At 41.5% G+C, this 16232-nt stretch overlaps 2 protein-coding genes across 5 annotated transcripts in view; one reads left to right on the top strand and one right to left on the bottom strand.

Annotated features, from left to right (window-relative positions):
• The window catches only part of akr1a1b (aldo-keto reductase family 1, member A1b (aldehyde reductase)), a 238360-nt gene extending 229365 nt beyond the window's left edge, over nt 1-8995 (top strand). The window contains exons 2-10 of one of the 4 annotated variants that reach the window (XM_061031152.1): nt 676-729; nt 4160-4255; nt 4726-4845; nt 5431-5582; nt 5694-5889; nt 6005-6204; nt 7604-7676; nt 7861-7947; nt 8688-8995. In XM_061031152.1, the coding sequence (XP_060887135.1) occupies nt 4175-4255; nt 4726-4845; nt 5431-5582; nt 5694-5889; nt 6005-6204; nt 7604-7676; nt 7861-7947; nt 8688-8753 (975 nt within the window). In that variant the 5' untranslated portion in view covers nt 676-729; nt 4160-4174 and the 3' untranslated portion in view covers nt 8754-8995. Of the gene's footprint in view, nt 1-591; nt 730-800; nt 879-2845; nt 2899-4139; nt 4256-4725; nt 4846-5430; nt 5583-5693; nt 5890-6004; nt 6205-7603; nt 7677-7860; nt 7948-8687 lie in introns of those variants that run through there. The other 3 variants (XM_061031161.1, XM_061031144.1, XM_061031169.1) reach the window with 3 other exon arrangements.
• Nucleotides 8996-9507: 512 nt separating this feature from the next.
• On the bottom strand, nt 9508-15819 carry c3h19orf44 (chromosome 3 C19orf44 homolog). The gene is made up of 10 exons (XM_061031110.1): nt 15357-15819; nt 15091-15270; nt 14508-14605; nt 13842-14346; nt 13169-13502; nt 12589-12668; nt 10796-11249; nt 10231-10320; nt 9839-10005; nt 9508-9714 (listed from the first exon to the last, which is right to left on the bottom strand). The coding sequence occupies exons 1-10, from the start codon at nt 15462-15464 to the stop codon at nt 9613-9615; spliced, it is 2118 nt and encodes a 705-aa protein (XP_060887093.1). The 5' UTR covers nt 15465-15819; the 3' UTR covers nt 9508-9612.
• Nucleotides 15820-16232: the final 413 nt, after the last annotated feature.

Genomic DNA, 16232 nt, shown 5'->3' with positions numbered 1-16232 from the left:
GAATTTGAGCCCCTGCAGGGTGCATCCATCTTCACAAAGTTGGACCCAAGAAATGTAATCTTGCAATGCCCTTTGGGCTTTCCAACGCTCCAGCCGTCTTCCAAGCTCTTGTAGATGACTTTCTTAGGGACATGCTCGAGCTCTTTGTTTTTGTGTACCTGGACGATATCCTCATTGTTTTTCGAGGTGCAAGGAAGAGACGTTAAAGATGAACAAAAATATAAATAGTACAGATAAAAACTAAAAACGAAATAAATAAAAGCACATATAATAGTGGTGAAAATGAATAGCCTATATACTTAACCTTATTTGATCTTTTATTATTATTATTATTATTATTATTATTGTCATTGTTTTATTTTTCATTGCTGAGACTGTAAATATCAAAGTTGTGATGATGATGGCGCAATAAAGATCATCTTATGTTATTGAAATGTATTATTTATTTTTTTTACAATATCTGACAATATCAAGTTTCTTGAATGAATCATGAATGTTTTGTTTTTAGTGTGTTTATATTTTGTTGTGAAAATATTTCATTAAAAAAAGGGGGGGGTGAAATGTTTTACCGGAAATGGAGGAATGATCATCCCGGAAAGGGAAACGTCACCGACATGAGGTGGTGTTTTTGAACACTGGGCAGAAAACAGCAGCCTTCTACATTTGCATATTCCTTCCTGCTCAGCTGAAGAGAAAGAAGAGACGCAGGTTTTCAAACTCTTGAAAACAGTAAGTGTGGGGAGGGTCTCTGCTGACAACTCAATGTTTTAATGTATTATCCAAACACTGAGCGGAAACGATCATGCAGTCGTTCAATGGTCGGGTCCTTAAGCAGATACTCCGTCGTTTATGTTTTGACACCGGGCAGGACGGTGAGTGTCCCCGGGATTGAAAATGGCTCGTCTTGAACAAAGATTTAGGGGTGCTTTGTTGTGTTGACGCAAATGCGAGTACGTTTGATTGTCATTTCCAGGTGAGGCTAAAGCTAGCTAGCTGTTATTTAGACACAGGTCAGTGTGTGAAAAGGTGAGACTACCGCTTTGACTTCACATTCAATCTGCTGACATGTCAGGAAAAAAGATCATGGATATGCTTTATTTCTGTTTGTCTCGAGAGGTGTCAGGATCAGGAACCACGAGCGTTGCTTGACATCGCTTCTGATTTCCTCCACTTCAGACCTCGTTTTGTGTCGTCTGTGTTTTCACTTTCACTTCAGATGCAGTGCTGTGATGAACTGCAGCAAAAGCAGTGACGTGAATTAAAGTGCAGCAGAGATGTGATCGAACCAAAGGCGACAAGCAGCAGAGGAGATTATTATTGAGTTTTAAAGGAGACCAGAAGCAGAAAATAAATCATCTCTGCCACCATACTGTGCTTTTTTATTTGCACATATTACAGTTTTATTGATGATGATAATAATAATAATAATAATAATAATACATTAGACTTTTATAGCACCTTTCTGAGTACTCAAAGATGCTAAACAAAGAAGAAATAGTCAAAAAAAGAAAGAGGATGAGAACATTTTGTTAGTGGTTGTAGGCGATGTTGAAGAGGTGAGTTTTTAGGGATTTCTTGAAGGTGAAGAGTGAGGGGGAGTCTCTGATGTTTATTAGAAACTTGTATGACTTAAGAACTACCTCCTCACGTGTTCTTTGGTAAATCACATGCAAATGAATGTCTATTCACGACTTGTATACACGTTCCACACACTCTTATCATTTCTGATGGTGGGTGTCACAAAACAATCAGAAGGTTGCGGAAGTTGTTTCATGTCATGGTCAAGCTGGTTCAAACTGTGTGCAACACTTCAGATATCCGTGTGATTCATTCAAATCTAACTTGGTTAATCTACTATATAAATATGGCGTGTGTAGGTGAGTTGTCCTGGCTGTTGCTCTCATCATTGTCAATTTGACAATGTTGTAGAAATAGGCCCTTCAGAATCAAAAGAAGCACTCACTGCTGAAGTCTGTCTCACTGGAGGTGAAAGCGTAAAGGATTTCATCTAACATGACGAGGACATGAACCTAGGCCTGAGTGAGAAAACAATAACGAAAATGATCGTGATGTAGTTTTTCTCACTATAAATACAACAAATGTTTGATCGATTTACACCTTTAATTAGACCAGAAGACATTTGAGGCTAAACAATATCACCTGTTGGAACAAAGGAAAGAAAAAAACAAACATCCCAAACGAGTGTTAGTGGAACCTCAACCAACGCCGGGCCAGTACGTGTTACTGAACAGCAGAAAACTGTCACATCAGCGCTGTGCACTGAGCTTCTGATTATTATGTTCCTTGGTTCAAGTACAGTTTGTCATGTTCATTTAACCATCTGGTTTCTTCAGCTTTCACTCAGGAGCAAACATCAGCTTTTCAATTTGAAATCAATGTTGACATTTTTCGTGATAATTATCGATATCGACTGATATGACGGTTTTGTTTATCGTGATAACACTTTTAGTCAAATGTTTTCAGTGACTGATGATTGTTGTGGCTGCTTGAACTCAGACCTGAGTTTGTGAACACCAAAAACACATCAGACATTTCTCACTTAGCTTTTAGTCGTTTTATTGTTTTTTTTAAAAAGATAAACATTTAATGTTTTGTATTTGTTGCTACATGCAAAGATTCCTCTCTTACATACTGTATATATCTTTCATAGGCAGTCTACGGTTGAAAGAAATCCTTCTCTCCCCCTTTAAGAGCATGCTGAATAGTTACAGCGTTTTTTGATCCTTTTATAAAAAGTTCAGCCTCCTGACTTTGAGGGAAATGCAAGTCAGCACTTCCTCTTTCCTTTGTCGTTCAGGCCTGGCTGACTGAACGGTGCTCAAAGAGAAATTCTTATTCAAACAACTTTAAACCAGGATAAGACGGACTGGTGATACTGTGAGTGAACCTTGGCAACTTCGTAAACTTATATTACACAATGACACACTTCCTGCTTATGTAAGTCCTTTATTTTATTGTTACATCGGCATCTGATGCCTCTGTCTCCTGACTCGAGCTCTTCAGCTGCAGCTATAAAGTTTAAACACGGATTCTTTAAGGAAGTCACTTAGATGTGCTGCTTTGGGATTTGACAGTTATCCATGTTAAAGTCCTTTCATTGGTTGTTTTAAACATTTTCTTTCTAGGAAAGTCAGTCGGTTACACTGGCCTTCGGGTGTTTTGCTCTCCTTAAGTCTGCTCGGTCTTTGGTTTGGATAAAGAGATGAGAAAATCTCCCATGCATGAATTAGTCAGCTTCTTTGAAAACAATCTAACTGCAGTTTGAGATCTATCGCTGCAATATGGCTACATGAGTGGTTGTAAACATTTCCTCCCACTGCTGTATCTCTCAGGACTTCAGTCTCTTCTAAATAAAAATGGATTCAGGATATGAATCCAGTTGAGATCCTGGTGATGTGTTTTCTTTACAGTCAGTTACTCCCTTGACAGCAGAGATGATTTGTTCTGTTACTTTACATGTGGCTGCTTCTGCTTTTGTTTGCTCGTTGCTTATCTTCAATCTATGTAGCTTATTAAAGGTCACATATCCTCCTCTTCAGTCAGTTTAAATGAGTCTCAGAGCTCCTCAGAACATGTGTGTGAAGTTTCTTGTTCTAAATCCACTCTGATCCTGTATTTGATCATGTCTATAAACCACCTCTATTTCAGCCCTGCTCAGAACAGGCTGTTTCTGTGTCTGTACCTTTAAATATGTAAATTAGCTGTGTCTGACCACGCCCCTCTCTGGAAATGCTTGGGTGGCTCGGGTTTTCTCGCTCCATGCCCTATAGTTTAGGATGAGAAGGCAGACTCAGGGCAGAACAAACACCTAGCTGTGGGAGTGTCACCCACCTGGGGGAGGGGTTACTGCCCTTTGTGATGTCATGAAGGGAAAATCTCCAAACGGTCTGTTTGAACACACATTTTCTGAATAGTGGAGCAGGCAAAAGACGGAGAGAATGAACTTTTGTCATAATTGGGAGGTTTGTAGACAGACTAAGGACACATATTACATGCTGAAGTGTACTTTGCATAACATGTGACCTTTAGCTCTAATAAGATGTTTTTGTCTTATTCACAACTTTCTTGGTACTGCAGCTTTAAACATCAGAGGTAGCTCCCCTCACTGACTGAATCAGGCTCTCCTTATCCTTTTAAGGTGCTCCTGAGAGGCATGAATGACTTTGCAGTTCTCAACACGGGGCGGAAGATGCCCCTCCTTGGACTGGGGACATGGAAGAGTGAACCAGGACAGGTAATTATACCATTACAGTCTTTGGAATAAATAAATCCTGAATGAAAAAAAACTATTTCTACATGATTTCTGTCCTTTACATGAATGTCATAATAAGAAAAACAATCATGCATTCTGCTGTCTGGTTACTTATTCCTTCATGTTTAGTCTGATTGTTGAAATTTCCTCTCAAATTAAAGCTAGACTTATTGTTTTTAATAAATGTTTCCTGTAGAGTGTGTGATAAATTAAAAGGGTTTCTGGTTTTGAGATCTAGGCTCCCAGCGATGACATTTCAAAACCAAATGAGTGTTTTCTCCTGTTTTCAGGACAAATAATGAAAAATAATAATGATACTTGTAGAAGGTTAAATGTGAACTCCCTGATCTGAACACCCTGCAAATAAATGGCCATGTCTGCAAGTCTGCTTTGTGCAACCTTTTGAGTCTTTGTTCCATTTGAGAAGTTGTCCTATTTGACCACTCTTTCAGGTGAAACAGGCAGTCGTTTGGGCCTTGGAGTCTGGTTATCGCCACATTGACTGTGCATCCATTTATGGAAATGAGGTGGAGATAGGAGAAGCTCTACAGGAGACACTCGGCCCTGCCAAGGTAAAACTGCTTCATCATTTTTTACGCCTTTTATTTTAGAGACAGGACAGTGGATGGAGTCAGAAATCGAGGAGAAAGAGAGAGAGAGAGAGAGAGTGGGGACTGACATGCAGGAAATGAGCCACAGGTCGTATTGGAACCCGGGTCGCCCCTCTGGATGTCAGTTGCCTCCATGCATGGGGCACGCTCCTAATTCGTCCATTTTTAAAATCAAAACTAAAACTTTCCGTATAAATGTTCTTCTAGACCATAATGCAAAATCACGTAATATATTTAGGAAGTCGGTGGATTCTTGGGTCAGGGATTTCTGTCTTTCGGTTTTCTGTGGTGTCTAAACTTTATTTTTCCAGGAGTGCCTGATAGCCTAGCGGTTATGTTGCGTACCCCATGGACAGAGGCTTTAGTCCTTTTTGCAGTGGCCATGGGTTTGAATCTGACCTCGGCTCTTTGCTGCATGTCAATCCCCCGCTCTTTCCTCCCAGCGTTTCCTGTCTCTCTTCAGCTGTCCTATTCAATAAAGGCAAAAAAAGGACCAAAAAACATCTTTAACAAAACTTTATTGTTCCATGAAATGTAACACACCAGGCCCTGAGGCGAGAGGACGTGTTCGTTACATCCAAACTGTGGAACAACCAACATCACCCTGAGGACGTGGAGCCGGCCCTCCTGAAGACTCTGAAGGACCTGAAGCTGGAGTACCTGGACCTCTACCTCATCCACTGGCCCTACGCCTTCCAGTGAGCTACACCTCCTTCTATGTCTAATATTAGACAACTTTCTGTCTTCTGCTTCCGCCTGTCCTTTGTTACCTCTAAACTTTACTATGTGGCTTCCTCTTTTTCTCCTAGACAAGGAGACGTTACTTTCCCCAGAAAGGAGGATGGCACCTTGCTGTATGACAACATAGACTACAAGCTGACCTGGGCTGCCATGGAGAAGCTGGTGGAGAAGGGCCTCGTCAGATCCATCGGCCTGTCTAACTTTAACAGTCGACAGATTGATGACATTCTGTCTGTTGCTAGCATCAAACCCACTGTCTTACAGGTACACAGTGTTTTTACTCTTTTTTTTACTACTCCAAGCAGGTGAAATGTGAGAAGATGTTTCAGGTTTGGTGTATTTCAGTTAATGCATGCATCTCTGTGTTTTGGTCTGGCAGGTAGAGGGCCATCCTTACCTGGCCCAGGTAGAGCTGCTGGCTCACTGCCGGGACCAGGGCCTGGTGATGACGGCCTACAGCCCTCTGGGTTCTGCTGACCGGGCCTGGAAACATCCTGATGAACCTGTCCTGCTTCAGGAGCCGGTGCTAGCCTCACTGGCAGAGAAATATAAAAAATCTCCTGCCCAGATAATCCTGAGGTGATTTTACTCTTCAGCTGACTCATCAGATTGTATCCACCTGTCTAAAATATACACTCATACTAGGCTCTGTTCCCCTGTACCTTGTTGGAGCACGATTACCCCCCTTCCATTCCCCCACTGGCCTGCACTCACACGGCAACTTACCAGGTCTGAGCACGGTTACCTCTTGTACATTTGGCTGGTGGCAGTCGCTCAGTCTGTAGGGACTTGGGTTGTGGAAGTTGGTCTGGTAGCTGGAGAGGTGACAGGTCACTTCCAGAGTACTGCCTAGGGGCCCTTGCGCAAGGCACTGAACCCCGAACAGCTCTGGTGCCCGCCTCCATAGTAGTGTGTAGCAGCCCCACTCTGACATCTCTTCATTAATGCATGTCCACAGGTCCTGTTTGTGCAGGTGTGTATTTCGGGCCTATATGTGTGTAAACATTACCTTACATCCTAATACAACACATGCATGGCTTTATGTGATCACAAAGCATGCTTAGTTTACAAGACAGGTGACCCAGAATTTTTTTAAAAAAGGGATGCGCGGACGAGTTCACTTCCACACATCGGAGAACAACACAGAGAACATGACTGCTACTTTACTGACTTAGCAGTCAGAAGCCTTTTAGTCAGACACATACAGCCGTAACACTTCAGGATTTCTTGATAATGTAAGGCTGACATAGATTACACTTCTTATCCATGTTGTGTGTCTGTGCTTTGTGCTCCTTCAAGAGCAACTGTACAGAGTCGAAGCACACCTCTTCCAACCGTGCCAGAGCAAAGGAAGTGTACCTTGCTTAAGCATGTAATGGAGCAGTCACAAAAGTCAAACGAACTGGACTTTGTGGGTCAAACGTGCTTGGGCCCTGTAAATTATGAGTGCACCCTTAATCTCTCAGGTGATCTTTAAAATTAAATTTTTTTTTACATTGAGAAAAGTTGTAAAGTTTTCCAGTATGAGATACTAAAACAAGAAAAATGTTTTGACTCAACGTATTACAGATCCGTTGAATTACACATATGCATTACCTTTTTCAAATGGTCTGTTTGAATACTTTTCCATTTGTTGTGGGAAATCACATACTAGCTTTAAAAGAGGAAAAACAACCGTGCTGTTATAGTTGAAAAAAAAACACAGTGTCTTGTAAAATGAAGGGGGTCCTTATGAAAATCTTTGTTCAATCGATCAATCATTATTTCTATAGCGCTAATTCAAGTGTTATCCCAAGACGCTTTACAAAAGAGCATATGGGATGATATGCAGGAAGGATTTCTACTTTGCATACCCTTGTTGGTGTCAGTCCCTGAAAACCTCAGCATCAGTCTGACTCTACAAAAAAAAAACTAGCCAAATGAAAACCAGCGGCATGCTTAGTAACAACAGTGATCTCATAGTTTGTTGTATTTGCAGGTGGCAGACACAAAGAGGAGTGGTAACCATCCCTAAGAGCGTGACAGAGTCCCGCATCAAAGAGAATATTCAGGTAGAGTAAACGTTCTGTCATTGCAGATCATTTCTAAACCATGAGGCTTTATTTGTGTTTTCAACAGAGTCTTGGATTTCTGGAAATCGAGGTCCTGCACATGTTTTGTATTTTGTGGTACGACTTTAGCATACAATAATCAAGTTACGTTGTGAGGTGTTGACATCATCTCGTTTGTTTGCAGGTGTTTGACTTCACCCTTGAAGCAGAGGAAATGAAAAGTGTAACAGCACTGAACAAAGGGTGGCGCTACATCGTGCCAATGATTGAAGTGAGTAGGATTTATGCACGCCTTATCTGTTATGATTGTCTTTGAAAGTCCTGTATTTTATTTACACACAACACGTTACTGGAAACCTAATTACCTTTAATTTAGCTCAAGTCATACAACTTAAAGGTGGAGTCAGTGGCAATGACTGTTGCAGTAAACAAACTGGGCCCGCAGAGGTGCACACTCACTGCAGGAAATGGTGCGTACGTTTACTGCTTGTACCATCACTGAAAGCTGCCGCACGCTAGCACAAGCTAACCACAAGTGTTCTGCACGTGCCAAGAAGACTAACTCCGTGTCTGCCCCTTGCTGCTACGTCCACATCCGTCATATTTTCCTGTTTGAATTGTGTCCAATCGCTGAATTGTATCTACTCTTAAACTCACCTGTGCACCGTCATTGGCTCGGGGGAAACACATCAGCTCCCCGCCCAGAAACGTCCTGAGTCAATCAAAACATGAAAATCCAGACAGAGGACAGAGTATCTGCAGACAGTCACCACCACACATGGAGGCCCAGAAGTGATGATTGAGCAGCATTACTTTAGGTCTATATTTCATTTTTTAGGGAAAAGCTACTGACTCTACCTTTAATAAAACATTAGCCTGTAACTTAAAAGAGTAATGAATGGTCCTAATGTTCTGATTGATCTGAGTGATATTCTTAGAGACTTAGTGGTTTACAGTGTTTACACTCAGTCATCCCTGAGAAATGTACTAACTGCTGATCGTTAACTGCAGGTTGAAGGAAAACGTGTTCCCAGGGATGCAGGACATCCTTACTACCCTTTCAACGACCCCTACTGATCACTCGCACTACAGCCTGAATTTGTGCCTTCAACAACTCTCAATATGACCACGTGTCCATCTCCCCACATCATATATACGTTCTCAGATCCCTGCATCACAGTTTGTCTTTAGATTATGTCAAATCAAGCGCTTATCATTAGAATATTTCAAGTTAATGTTGGTGATGAAGGGTCATGGGAATCTGGTATGACTGTATACTCACTGTACGTTAATTTTCTAATAAACATTTTATTACCTCACTGTCTGTATAGAAACTTGATTGTTGTTAGTTTTCTGTCTAACGTTAAAAAAAAATTCTTTACATCAGTATGGCGTTAAAGGAGCAATATGTAACTCTGACACCTAGTGTTTAAAATTGGTACTACAGTCCAAATTCAAAACATTGGACACAAACTTTTAAACTTCCATAAAAAAGGGAAATATGTTATAAGCCATTTTATTGTGCCACAATATCAGATAGTGATATTTGTACCGAGTCATACTAGTAGCATTTAATTATTGAAATGTGTCAAAGATCTGGAGTTAAACGTGTTTACAGATAATTATTAATGATTGAAATATTCTATAACACTGAAAATAACAGTTTTGATCTTATGCAGTTTATGTTTTCTGTATTGAAAGTGTTGATGATTTAATCTGTTTCACAAAGTTATCCAATTCAAACACGAAGGCTTAACACGGCTTGATTTGAACTTTGACACCTGAAAGTTCAATGACCTTCAAAAAAGTTTTATTACTGATAAAAAAAAATATTGTGCAACAATTAAGTATAAAACTCATCTTTATAGAAAAAGGACAGGGCGAAAGACTTTTGTTTAACACATTAGTGATGAAATGTTCCAGCACACTTTCTCAGTCAGTGCTCAGCTGTGATGATGGTCGTCATCTTCATCTCCTGCATCACCTCGTCTAACGCTTCCGCCACTGTCAGCCTGGGAGCTCTGCGTCTGCGAATATACTGTGGAAACAATGCAGAAATGTTGTAAACAAACAAACTTGTTCTCTTGATAGGTCAATGTCTGCAATCAAACTTTCCAACAACTGTCCACTAACTGGTGGTTGTGTGTGTAGGCATGTGTTACCTCTTTGGTGTCCTCCAGCGTGGTGTATCTGTAGTTTGGCGGTTCCAGGCTCTGCACCAGGCTGGAGTGAAGTTGTCTGTTGCTTTCGATGATTCGTCTCGTCATGGCAAGTTGCTGTTTCAGGATTTCATTGAGTGCAAACGTAGCTGGATTGAAGGTGCTGAGAGCTAAAGGAGGGACATAAACACAACCTAAGAATAAGTATCGGTACGTACGTATGATCGGATCGAAACTGGAAAAAATGCAATCGGTGCACCTCTAATAATGGAATGACACATTAAATGTGGCATCCTATTATGAAGTCTATTCAAATACAGGAACCAGATGCAGGTAAAAAGTTTACTGGTTTAATCTGTAAAGTTGTATTTTTTTTCTCTTTCAACATGTCTTACCTTCCACCATTTCTGCACTGAGAGTATGAGTGACCACTGGGCTTGGATACATGTAAGCCCTCCCTCCTGCAGGACCCAAAAACGGCATACCTACAGAGAGGGGAGCAAAAGACAAAGAAGAGCAATACTGAGCACTTCCATGACACATCTTTCCACATGTCACATGTCCAAATGAATCCTGAAACATTATCCCTATTCAGACTGCCGTTTCAAGCCGCGATATTTACCTCCCTGTGACATTTCGCCTTCAAACTGAATGTCGCGGAGGTGTAATGGGGGGGGACTTAGTGATCCCACCTCTGTACCGTCCTCAGAGGTAGTAACAGAGGTGAGACGGCCTCAGCTGAGCCAGCAGGGGAGCACAGCGCTGTGTGTGCGTGTGTGTGCATGTCTGACTGTGTGTGTCCGCTGTGCTGGACTACCCCAACACCAAACTCAGACTGGGGCATCAATATAAATGTACAAAGATGTCATGACAGCTGAGCTTAGCTACGGCACTTTTGCAAGGAAAAACCAGCCGTCTGAAAAGGGCTAGAAGTGGTAGTGATGGTTTGGGCATACTGACCAGCAGGCAATTTGTCGGCCAGTGGATCAGGCGGAGTCCGTACTGCTTCGTCCTTCAAAACATTTCCTGATGAAGCACGCCTCCTCGACCTGCTGTCATCTGATACTGAAGACCTGGAAGACCTAGAGGTCCTGTTTCTGCTGGCTGAGTGACTGTGATCTGCAGGTCTTGGGTTGTAGGAGCAACTTGTGTCTGAGAAATTGCTCGAGTAATCATAATCTGTCCCCCCGTGGGAAACGTCTGAATCCGAAGTCCTCTCACAGACCTCTGATACTTTGTCTTCGTCTCCCTGTCCTTGCAAGTGTTCAGAAACCTGGCTGGCGCTGTTATCTGGATCTGTCCTATTCTCACTCTCAAAGTCACTTTGATTGTCCTCCTCCATCTGCTGCTGTGCTTCTGTTTCTTTCTCCTCCAATCTTTGCAGCTGTTGAAGGTGGCTGTGTTTGGCTTCTCTCTGGTGGAGGCAGCAGGAATAAAGCAAACACTTCAGTCATTACACATTCCCCCAACTAGTGAAGGTGTGAGTATAACTCTTGATGGTTTCTTTCTAACAATAACCCCAAAGCGATAAAGGAAAACCAAATCTGAAAATTCTACGATATTGTCTAAATATGTTTAAGTTCTATTTTAGGGTAAAAGATAATCGTAAGACAAAATAACTAACTGCATTATCATGAAGTACTTCATCACCTAGCCTACAAATCGACTTCTTCAGATGAAAACAGCTTTGTGAGTTTTAGACCCAAACACATGTCACAATTTTATGATTTACAACGTTTTTTCTGAGAAAATAAAAAACTGTAATGCAAAACTTATCATTCCCCCTAAACACAAATAATAATATGTAGAAATGTTTAATATTCAGGCTGTTTGAAAGGTTGGCTCACTTAACAAGAAGATCTCCAGTTTCTAAAAGGATTACTCTCTGGGTTTATCCAGACAGTATAAAACATGAGGGCGGCTGTGGCTCAGTTGGTAGAGGCAGCCACATGTCTCTCAGTCGGAACGTCAGGGGTTCGATCCCCAGCTCCTGCAGCTACATGTCTGATGTGTCCCTAGGCAAGACACTTAACCCCAAATTGCTCCAGCTTATGAATGTGTATGAATGGGATTAGTTACTTCAGATGGTCTCCGGTGTGTGAATAGGTGTGACCTGCGGTGTTAAAGCACTTTGAGTAGTCAGAAGACTAGAAAACAAGTACAAGTGCCATTTACCATTTACGTAGTCTCAGTGACGTCACCCATTGGTTTCTAAAGAAGCCCAACGACGGTGGTCGCCATTTAAAAAATAAATAAATACTTTCTTCACCTCACATCAGGTCAAACAGGCAAAGAGGCGGATCTTTAGCCTCTTGGCAAACAGCTACAATGTGTCTGCCTGTCAGTCAACATAACCACGCTCCCAATTACGCAAATGTATACTAAACTCTTAGGTGGAAAATATTCAAAACTGATGACTGAAAACAATATTTACCCCCCCCCCCCCGCCCCACATTGTGTAAACCAATAAAGAAATCACCTATTGATACCAAAACTTGTTTTTTGAATCAGGCTATAAACATGTTTATTATTATGCCTGCCTTGAGTGGACCCTTGTGGAATTTTTTATACTTTTTTACACTGGCTTCATTTTTTTCCTTACGAGTGGAGAGTTCCCTTTTGATTTATTGTCAAACTTGTGAATTTATTATGGCATCATAGTTCACAGCCAAACAGCTTTACTTTTTCCACAACAACTAATAAGCAACTTTACATTATTCCACAATGTTTCATCAACTCCTGACATTACCCACCTCTTCTCCTGGTGTATCATCAGGACCTCCAAGGTAAGCAGGAGCAAGATCATCTAATGTCATCACATTTATCTTAAAGTCTGCGAAAAAAACACAAGATCACAATCAAATTTCATGAACAACAATGCGCATCCAAAGAACTGTCGTTGTTTTAGCTGCTACTACTTTTAATGCATTAGATATTAAAAAAACATTCAAAGCAAAGCTAGAAATCTGTGTTATTCTTTATAGCTAGTATTGATTGAGTCAAATCTAGTGGTGTCAATCAAATAAAAAAAATACATTATGAGAAAGCATGACAATGGTTATTATACATGGGGGGGGGGGGGAAATTACTTTAGCCTTTTTTTTTTTTTTTTTTTTTTTTAACAGAGGGATGGTTAAATTACCTTGTTGTCCTTCTAGGATGCATGAAGTAAAGGAGTGAATAAAAAAACCTGGTTAATGAAAAAAATCACCATGTGTCCTCTCTTGTATGCATACATTTAGGCAGAACATTTGAAGACATTGGTTAAGAATGATAATCACAGAGAAAACACTGTTGATATTTATGCCCCACGTACTGATAAACTTCTCTCACCTTCAGAGGAAACTGAACTCATCTCACTTCGGGGATCTCCATCAGCAGACCGAACAGGGCAGATCTCTTCAAGAGACATCACCTCGCTGCGGCCCGACAACGAGGAGAGGGATCGCACTGGACTTGACCTCCTGTGGGAGGAATTCATCCTCCTTGGAGGAGAAGGGGAGACACGTGGAGGAGAGGGTGACGGGGAGAGTGCAGAGGGGCTGAAGTGGGCCTGAGGCTGGCCGGTGAAACGAAATGGGGAACTGTGGCGAGAAGGAGAGGCTGGTGAGCGAGGAGGGGCAGCATTGGAGGGCGATGCAGCAGGAGCGAAGTCAATCTTTGACATCTGTCAGGGAGGACAGGATAGTATTGAAATAACAGTGTCTGGACTTCTGCAGAGTTCACAATGTAGACTCTTATTAGAACTTTTGAAATTCTATTTTAGGTGTGGCCTAAGTTTAAAAGTATAAATAAAAAACAACTGGACTATAAGCTAGACTTGTTTTTTATTATATTGATTTCTACAATTAAGACACAGAGGCCGGATGTAACCCAAACTAACCAACTTGCTGTTTCCCTTATTTAAAAGAGATCTTTGAAAATAGTGTTCATACAGTTAGTATTTAAATAATAATAGAGTAAACTTTTAGAGACACTAAGAATATTAAAATAAGCTTACATGTACCTTGTCCGCTGTCCTTTTGAAAGAGGCTCTCTCTGGTATTAAGAAACTGTTTTCCATTGAACCCAGCGAGTCTCCGAGCAGTTTCTTCATGTCCTCTTCATCACTTTCCAGGCTCACACCACTCACTACTCCCAATGACTTTGTTTTCAAACTCGCTGAAGGGAAAACTTCAGCGGCAGCTCTGGACCTGGACCTGACACCAGGATCTGGGCCGTTTAGAGACCTAACATCACGACTGCTAACAGCAGCTGCTGTGCTGTTCTTCAGGAAACATTTCCCTCCCAGGCTGGACTGTGCTGAGATATGTTCAGCGGTATCCAAGGATGGGGCCGCTGGTGGTGGTGGTGATAGGTCTCCCAGGTCTGAGGTTAGTTCCTCTTCAAATTTCTTTGACCCCTGTCCGGCCTGCTCTTGAGCCTGCTTACGGCTACGGATACGACTCTCAATCTGAGCAAGCCTACTCAAAGCAGCATTCTGGGAGCCTCGCTGTGAAGATGACACATATCTGACCAGAGTCAAAAGAGGAGAGGAGGAAAACACAAGAATGGATTTAAGCAGCAGAGGTGAGTTTTAGAAGCTGGAAATATTTAGTAGATGCAGATACATGCAAAAAAAAAAAACTGGTGTTAAATTTTAAATTGTCTCTCTCACATTAGAGAACCTTACCTGGGATCAGGATCATAGCTGCTGTTTGTTGCAGGTTGCGTTGCCTTCTTCAAGAACCTGCTCCCTCCTCCACCCAGAGAGCTCTGAGGTCGGAGATTCTGTCAGAAGAAAAAGAAGAGCATCTCAGAAAAAGCTCTCAGACATCTAAGTGTAATTTGTTCCAGGCTACATACCCTAATGCAGGGGTCTCCAACAGGTAGCTCGGGAGCTACTGGTAGCTCGCGGGCAGGTTTTCAGTAGCTCGCCTATAGGTTGACCGACTGTTTAAAATTTTTTTTTTTTAAAACCTGACGACGGTGAATGCACCTCTTCCCACTATTCATATATTTGGCCCATAAAAACAAGTATGAAGTACTAATGTTTTCTTGGACATTGATGTGAATTTAAGATTATTGATAAGCATTGGCTTTCACACATGTACAAACAGTAGATTCATTCAGCTGAGCTATGTAAATAAATGCGAGCGATTTGATGGAAGTAGCCCTTGGCCACTTTCATTTTTGAAAGTAGCTCTCAGATGAAAAAAGGTTGGAGACCCCTGCCCTAATGTAATATACTTCATTATAATCTCACGTTGTTTTACCCTGGTAAAGTCCCCCTCTCTTCCCTGGGTCCCTCCAGCAGCAGCAGCAGCAGAGCCCACAGTGGCAGCTTCATCCTCAGGGGCTAAGCTGACCGAGGACAGGTCACTCAGATCTGAGAGCATAGTTTGAGTGTTTGGGGGCGCAGTTCTGGTTATTATCACAGACCCACCCATATTATCCTTAAGAGCAGAAGAGGAGATACACAGACTGATGTTAATACAGCTCCAAAATGAACACTGCGACATGTGTACATCTTAAAACTCACCGTATGAGTCCGTGTTTTTGCTGCAGGCTCCTGCACAGACTCTCTCCTGGCGGACAGAAGAGCCTGAGCTCGGTCCAGAGCACAGCTTCGGCCGCCTCGTTTCCACATCTTTAACCTGACCACTCTTCCCAGTTTACACTTTAAATGTAAGCCTTCATGTTTGAACGTTATTAAAACGCTAATTTAACAAGTACAGACCAGTTTACAACATGCGTCGGGGACAGTATTGTTAGCTAGCTATAGGCTAAACACCAATAACAAAACCAGCTTACTGAAGTTTGTACACTGGAAAAACACACATCATGAGTCCACTTTGAGGCTGCTCACGGAGATCTTCAGTTTCACATCAATTAGGAAACTAAAAACCCGCTCATGATGTTGAATACTTTATCATAACAACCACTCGGGCGTCTCTCGTCTCCATGGAAGCGTTTCCCTCCACTTCTTCTTCGTCGCTAAAATGTTGGCGGTCGGCATCCATTTGGTTGCATTTGCTGCCACCTCGCGGTTTTGAATTCTCCCTCATTTCCTTTTCATTTTATATTTAGTATAGTATTTAATTTTGTGTCGAGCAAAATCGCCATCAGGAAAGTGATAATACAAGACTGTAAATAATACACCTTCTCCCCTCATTGCCATTTTCATTTCATTTAATTTGTTTTATTTCATTCCTTTTAAGCTGTTCAAAAAAAGGCCTGCTTCATTTTTTGCCTTTACAAAGAATGAAAAGGTGCAGGAAGAAGATACACGTATAAACCTGCCCTTTGTACAAGGAAAAAGTAAATAAATAGGTAAAACAATTATTATAGGCTAATGTTTTCTTTTTCTTTTTTTCTAAAAAACAGTTTGGCTTTGTTCCGTAGGCTACTTCTGCAT

Source organism: Labrus mixtus, chromosome 3 (assembly GCF_963584025.1).
Source record: "Labrus mixtus chromosome 3, fLabMix1.1, whole genome shotgun sequence".
Lineage (NCBI taxonomy): Eukaryota > Metazoa > Chordata > Actinopteri > Labriformes > Labridae > Labrus > Labrus mixtus.
Note: the sequence above shows the minus strand (reverse complement) of the source record. Positions and strands in the feature narration are given on the sequence as shown.

Excerpts from the sequence above, each read along its gene's own strand:
- c3h19orf44 (XM_061031110.1), bottom strand. The coding sequence starts at position 15,464 with ATGTGGAAACGAGGCGGCCGAAGCTGTGCTCTGGACCGAGCTCAGGCT. Across the intron at positions 13,503-13,841 it reads TCAAAAGGACAGCGGACAAG|ATGTCAAAGATTGACTTCGC; the intron begins GTACATGTAAGC and ends CCTCCCTGACAG. Across the intron at positions 12,669-13,168 it reads GAGTTCAGTTTCCTCTGAAG|ACTTTAAGATAAATGTGATG; the intron begins GTGAGAGAAGTT and ends TTTTTTTCGCAG.